A 7,397-nucleotide genomic window follows, 5' to 3' on the forward strand; every position below is an offset into this window, starting at 1 on the left:
GGATTGAACAATAAGTGCGGGAAAAGAAGTGATGGTCGTGAAGACTTCGAAGACTTAAAGAAGAAAGGGAGAAGAAAAATATAAATCGAGTCAAAAAGTGTGGAGGGGCACGTTATCGATCCCGCTCGTCTCGGATTTACCCACCTCCCCGAGGTCTCCAATCTCCATCAACACCCTACGTCACACTTCTTTTACAATACAATCCCCGTGGGAAATACCTACAACCTAGTCTTCTTTTACCAGATATTTCATCGAATCTCTTTTCTGCCCCTTCGCTCTTCCCTTCCTCATCCAACCTTGAGTGTCCATTGTATTGCAATCCGGACATCAATATATCCACACCGGTTTGAAAGAAGATCACCTTGGCGCATTTGACGCCGAATTATCTTGTGCTCTTCTTTCCTACATCGCCAGGATGACACTCCTCTCGGATATTGTATCCGCATCGGCAAATTTACATCACTCTAACCACCTACCCAGCGACGAGTATGACCGTCGGATCCGCGACCTAGTTGAATATTTGAGACGGCTACAAACAACCAAGGCACTCGACTCATTTGCTAATGATGAGCCTTTTCTCGATGTAAGCAGCTTTACTTACACCAAGTCTTGTGTGTGAAAGTTCTATGGGTTCGCAGCTAATATGCATTTGTCTCTAGCATTTTGACCCAGCGATAGATTCTATCCCGTATCTTTTCGTGCTACGAGTGCAAATACAAAAGGCACAGGAACTGAATGCCGATTCACTTCCAGCGGATCTCCGCCCCTCGGGAAGGCTATGGACGTGCGCTACACATTTTTTGGCCAGTTTCGATAGGGTTCAAGTCAGATACGCTGGACGAGAATGGCGCCTTCTTGTTGAACTCGTGGGGCAGGCCTCACAAGCTGCATCAATGGCAAGTCAGCTGTTTTCCAACTTTTCTTGTGTTCAATTGCTAACCTAACCCTGCACAGCCACTACTAGGCGCTACGCTGGTTAAGGACGCTATGCTTCGTCTTGACCCATCCTGTGCCGTTTTCACCTCGAGTCACCTTTTGCTTGTCCGACTTTGTCTCCAGGCCAAAGCATATTCTTGTGCATTACCGGTCTTGAATAAGCAGATCTGTCATTTCCCAATTTCGCTGGGGCGCCCCTCTTCAGACCCCTCGGTGCTCTGCGCGGATCACGGCTCAGGTGTATCCTTTATGACCGAAGCTTCTGGGGTTTCATCCAAGCTATCATACCGAGACTACTTGCAGTACTTTCTTTATGGTGGTATGGTGTACATGGCCTTGAAGGAGTGGCGCAATGCACTTCATTTCCTTGGGATTGTCATCTCTACTCCGGGCACTAGCTCCGTGAGCTTGATTATGGTGGAAGCCTACAAAAAATGGGTGCTGGTAGGCTTACTCGAAAAGGGCAAGGTGAGTTTCCTCTTCGCGAAAAGAGAAAATAAAAGAAACTCTCGACAACAATAGCCCTACTATTTTCTTGGGCTAACTGTTTTTGTGGGCAGCTCTGTCCGCCTCCAAGCATCACAACACCCCATGTGGTGAAAGTGTATCAATCACTTGCGAGGCCCTATATCATTCTTGCTCATGCATTTGAACGTGGTGATTTGAAGAGACTTAATGCTGAAATTGATGCTGCCAAAGGGGTCTGGTGCGCGGTAGGTGGTTGCTCTAATTAACACTGTAGGTTGTGTTGTTTTGACATTCAAGGCTAATGTCACCGCTTTAGGACAATAATTTCGGTCTCGTTTCCCAGGTAGTGGGCGCTTTCTTCAGTCAAACCGTTATCAAGCTTGGGAAGACCTTTGCAGCTTTAACGATGGCCGACCTTTCAAAGCAGGTGTTTCCCTCCCCTGTGTGTGCAGAAGTCACTGGATCCGCTGTTTCATCCATCATCATGTCTAGTGCTTTGAACGCGACATTGGTGGAAACCAAAGATCATGCTGAGGCTTCTATGCTACGTTTCTCATCCATTCATTCGTTGCCTCAACTCTCTCGTGAGTTGGACTTACAGTCCCAACTCAAGCAGGAGATGAAGCTGATGGAGACGCTGGTGATTAATCTTGGGGAAACCAATAATAACCTGGGACTAAGTGATGATTACGTTGATAGCCTACATAAGGGTCAGGTTTGGTCAAGTTCTAGTGAAGTCAATCCTATTGTAGGGGGGATGCTGGACTTGAGATGGATGAAGATCTGATGGGTGACATGTCCTGATTTCATCTTTATGGTATCAAAAACCAATAAGGACTAGATAGTCTTGCTTTGAATATACTGCTTGTGGTAGTAGTCCATCATAGTGCATATAGACTGATTGGTGTTGATTGTGATAAATGTTAGGGGCTGATAGTCATACGGTGAGGATCCCGCCTACGCCTTTTTTTTACCCGCGTCTGGTTTACTTACCATTTCCGACTATTAACTAACTAACGTATTCGGTAAGCGAGCGGCCACTGTAAGCGAGCGGCCACTGTAAGCGAGTGGCCACCCCAACTAAAAACGCGTCCATAAATTAACCGGCCCCTATAATTCTTTTCCAAAAAATACGGACCCCCGCAAGCGAGGGTCCGCCACCCATATGAAAGGGATCACCTAAATGAAAGATTTTTTTGAATTCTAACCATCTCACTTCTACTATAAGCCATACCACTAAAAATGCCTAAAACCAATAGAAATATAGAGGATTAGCTTCTTAAAGCCCTCGACTCTCTCTCTGAGCAAACTAAGCCTAATATCTCGAAGACTACGCGGGAATTTAGGGTTCTAGATAGCCGTCTTCGTCGGCGTTAGAAAGGTAGAAAATCCCTTTTTTAACGACTACTAAATAGCCGGAAGCTTAGTCCTATATAGGAGAAGGCTTTATATAAGTATATTAATTACTTTAACGCGGTCGGAGTATTAATAAACCGCCGCTAAATTGCTATTATAGCTAATTTAATTCTCGAGGAAGATTGTTATAACGAGTCTATTCTACTACTATAAATCGGCGACTACTAGCTAAAGCGTTTTCTTAAACGTAATCCTAAGTACTACGTATAACGCTAGCGAGCTCTCGATATTAAAAGAGCTACTATACTCGATAAAACGGTCGTAGATAGGTAGTTTAAAGACTACGAGCGTATTATAACTAAGTATAGTATATACTAATAAGATATCTATAATTTTAACGAAACCGGCTTTTAAATCGGTATCGGAAGAGATTAATTTATTATTATAAGATATCTAAAAAAGAGGCTATTTAATAGATCTATTACTAATCGTAAATCTATTACTATTTTAGAAGCTATTTTAGCCGATAGTTTTACCTACCCGCCGCTTATAATCCTAAGCGCTAAGTAGGTATTACTACGCTAGTTTAACGCTATTAAAGGCGACGAGTATCTTACTATAACCGATACCGGTTATATTAATAATACTCTAGTATATTAGTAGATCTAGCTCTTTTATAAGTAGATAATTAGTCGTATACTTAGCCGAAAGAGGCTTATTTTATATAATTATTTTAGATCCTATTTAATATACTAATTTATCGAATTTTATAAGAAGAATAATATTATCTTATTCTTCTTACTTTTATATATAAGCTATATATTATAACCTCTCGATATCGGCGTATTTAACGTATATAGATACTAATATAGTAAGGTAGTTAAAGCGGCTATAATAACTAGATACCGCCGATTTTTAAAGGACGAATTCCTATATTTAATTAGGGAAATCCGTCGAAAAATCTTTAAACTATATATAATTAAGCTTAGTTTTAAATTAACTAGCCTTTAGCCTATTAATTCTAAGCTTATTACTAATAAATTAGAGACTTATAATCTAGTACCCTAGTCGGATATACTATCAATTACCTTATAAAATACCGAGTTTAGTACTCTAAAAACTACTAAAAAAGTAAGACGGATTAGCCTATAGCTTAATTAATATAATCCTATATCTTAGCGCTTTAAAGAAGGGCTAGTAAAGCTTATAAAGGGGGCTAAGGTATAGGCTACCTTAGCTCGCTAGCTTTAACGGGAATTCGATTTAATATAAGCTATTTTAAGAGTACGCTACGCCCGGTATAATACTTCTCGCCGCTATATACGAATCACTAGGATTATTAATTTAAACTAAGTAAAAGAAATAAAGAGAAAGGAGTATAAATTGACTAAAAAAGCGGATTAAGAAAAGACGAAGCGGAAGTAGAAGAAGGTATTAATCGAAATTAGGAAGTATAGTAGAGCTAAATAACGTACTATAGTACTATAATTTTATATATTAGTAGTAAATTAGTTAATTGATTTATTCCCTATTTTTAATTAATTAATTTACTATATTATATTATAGAAAATAGAGGTTGAAGTTAAATTTATAAAAAATCTTTCATTTGGGTGATCCCTTTCATATGGGTGGCGGACCCTCGCTTGCGGGGGTCCGTATTTTTTGGAAAAGAATTATAGGGGCCGGTTAGCACTTAGTTAATTCAACCACCCACTATGCCACCAATACGTTCCCGGAGCTCTAAAAATTTAATAGAGCAAGAGGCTAGGATCTTACTAACTATCTAGGCTTTTAGGAATCGAGAAATCTCTTCAATTCGTGAAACCGCCCGCCGGTTTAACGTACCGAATTCAACTCTCGCTATACGCCTCTGTGGCTTATAAAACTACGCGATTTCTCGCACTAACCTATAGAAATTGACCTAGACTAAAGAGGAATCTCTTAAAAAATAGATTCTCTCTATATATCTATATAGAGTAACCCCCTAGTCCTCTATAGTATAAGAAATAGCGGATCTTCTTCTTTAGAAACGTAGTACTACCCCGGTTCTTTCGGTTAGCTAAAACTAGGTTATAAAATTCGTAAAAATAATATCCTCTCCTCTCCTCCCGATTCTTAAAACGATATAACTATAAGCGTACGAAATATAAAGACCCTAAAATTATTAGGGAGTAGTTTAATCTAGTTTAAAAGACTATTTTTTAATTTAGAATCGACCCCGACGATATCTATAACTTCGATAAGACCGGTTTTATAATAGGGTTAACTATAACTATAAAGGTTATTATATAGAGTAAATACTATAGTCGGAGGCCGGTTTTATAATCTAGAAATTGTAAATAGATAATAGTAGTTAAATATATAAATACTTCTAAATAGGTCCTTCCTCCGTATATAATTTTTAAAGATAAAGTCTTTATTAAATTATAATTCGATAGCTTTTTAAAGGATTAGCGCTTCGAAGTTAGTCCTAATAGCTAGACCTCCGATAAAATTAGACTTTATTAGCTTAAAAAGCTCTTTATTCTTAGTACTATATATATAAAGAGGGTATACCGGCTTTTAATACTTAACGGCTATAGAAGTTATTTAATATCTAAATTTAATAAACTTTATAAATAAAATAAAGTTATACTAATCTATATACTAGCGTATTTATCTTATCTTTTATAACCTCTTAATATTAGTTATTTTATAGTATTAAAATATATATATAGTCGGATAGTTAAGTTAAAAATACGGAACGGAATCAATTATATTGACAAACTTGACTTCCTCGAAGTATACCCCTTCGTACGAATTGAAGCTTTTAAATCGGAGACGATTAAAAATAGCTTCGTAGTAGCTAGTTTAGTCCCTTTTAAACCGGAGAGAGTGATCTTAAAGCTTAATATATAGCTTCGAATACCTACCCCCCCCCCCTAGCCGGGGGAGTAAATCAAGTCGAAATTTTATACTAAAAATACTAGCTATAGAGAAAGAACTACGTCGGTAGGCTTCGTCAATTAAAGCTTTACTTCGTACAAGATCTCGAAGCCCGCCGAGCCTATCGGATCGTGCATTAAACCAGCTTATAAAGGGCTTCCGTCTTACAATATAAGGTGCTATCTTACTCGCCAAAGAAAATAAGGAATTACGCGCTGCCAACGAGAAGTAGAAGCAAAAGCGTACTCGATCCCGGAGGCAGATACTAGCTGAAGCAGGCTTAACAGTGCAAGAAGCCTCTCAATTAATTATTGAGCCGGTGGAAGGAAGCAATTGAAGCACCTCCCTCCCCTGCACGAAGAAGCCCTTCGCCGGCTTTACAACCACGTACGCGGGCCCCGCCAAAGTGCAGTGGTTGTGGAGAAATAGGACATAAGATTAATAGATGCCTAGCTAGATAGATCATTTTAGTGTATTTAATTTAATAGAGTTTTGGTTGAGATATATGCATTTGAAATTAATATATTAGTTGGGGTGCGTAGCTCGGTTGCGTGCGCAGCTCGCTTACCGAATACGTTATTAGTTATCGTAATTAATTAATAATCCTATATTAAGTCTATAATTAAGTCCGACTATATAAAAAAGCCTCTTCTACTATATCGCTAACTTACCGGTTTCTAAAATAGTAAATAGCTCCGCTTCTATTATCGATATTATAATAGTTCTCTATTTATTAGCTTTCTAATCGACTATAATATCGAAAAGCTTATAGAGAAAGCCTTTTAAGCTTTTCTAATCGATATAATCGCTAAATAAAGTATTACTTAATAAATAGAATATAGATATATAATATATTGAATAATATTTAAGAGTAAAGAAGCGAGTATTATATATAATTATTAAATTAATCGATTTACTACCTCTCTATATTCTAGCCCTAGATTTATAAGGAATTTAGCTAAGTAGCTAGCTATCTTTACTATATCTAGACCAGTAATAATAATAGGATAAAGAGTAGAACTAAGTTTTTATTAATATTTATAAACCTACTTTTTAGTTACTACTCCGGTAAACTTATTTATATAGTTTATATATAATAGGGTTTTATACTTACGTTTACTAATAAGTCTATATTTAGCGGCTATAAAAGAGATATATAAATCCTAGTAGAGCTAGAGCTTATACTTCTAGATATCTTAGAGAATTTATATTCTAAGAAACTAAGCTATTTCTCCTATTTTATAAACCTTCTAGTATCTCTTTAGTTATTACTTTAGTTAGATTATTTTCTAATACTTCGGTCGGTAAAATATTATAATATTATTATTAATATAGAAGAAGATAATTAGACTATTATTTATAAATAAGTAAGGATCCTCTAGGATAAGTCTAAATCTAAGCTTTTTAAATATATAAGTAGCCTTTTATTATTATAAACGCGGTAACTTTCTAAGACTATAAAGTACTTTTAATAATCTCTAAGTATTATTTCTATTATAGAAACCTTCTAGTATTTAGGTATAAATAATTTTATCTAGATTATTATTTAGAAATATATTAATAATATTAAGTTAAATACTATAATAAATATAAAGATTACTTATATAATATAAGTAATAAGTATTATTACTCTTTTTTCTTTAGAGTTAATAGTTTAAAGATTATCTTATATATAAATTTATATTTTGAACTTTATTAGAAAGTTATTACTA

The 7,397-nt window shown here is 36.3% G+C and overlaps 1 protein-coding gene across 1 annotated transcript; it reads left to right on the plus strand.

Moving 5' to 3' along the window:
* Positions 1-415: 415 nt before the first annotated feature.
* On the plus strand, positions 416-2,191 carry N7537_002607 (putative COP9 subunit 3; the record flags this gene model as incomplete). The annotated part of the gene is made up of 4 exons (XM_056893665.1): positions 416-583; positions 955-1,404; positions 1,497-1,649; positions 1,721-2,191. The coding sequence occupies 4 exons, from the start codon at positions 416-418 to the stop codon at positions 2,189-2,191; spliced, it is 1,242 nt and encodes a 413-aa protein (XP_056758660.1).
* Positions 2,192-7,397: the final 5,206 nt, after the last annotated feature.

Source organism: Penicillium hordei (genome assembly GCF_028827395.1).
Source record: "Penicillium hordei strain IBT 12815 chromosome Unknown utg000001l_segment0_segment0, whole genome shotgun sequence".
Classification (NCBI taxonomy): Eukaryota; Fungi; Ascomycota; class Eurotiomycetes; order Eurotiales; family Aspergillaceae; genus Penicillium; species Penicillium hordei.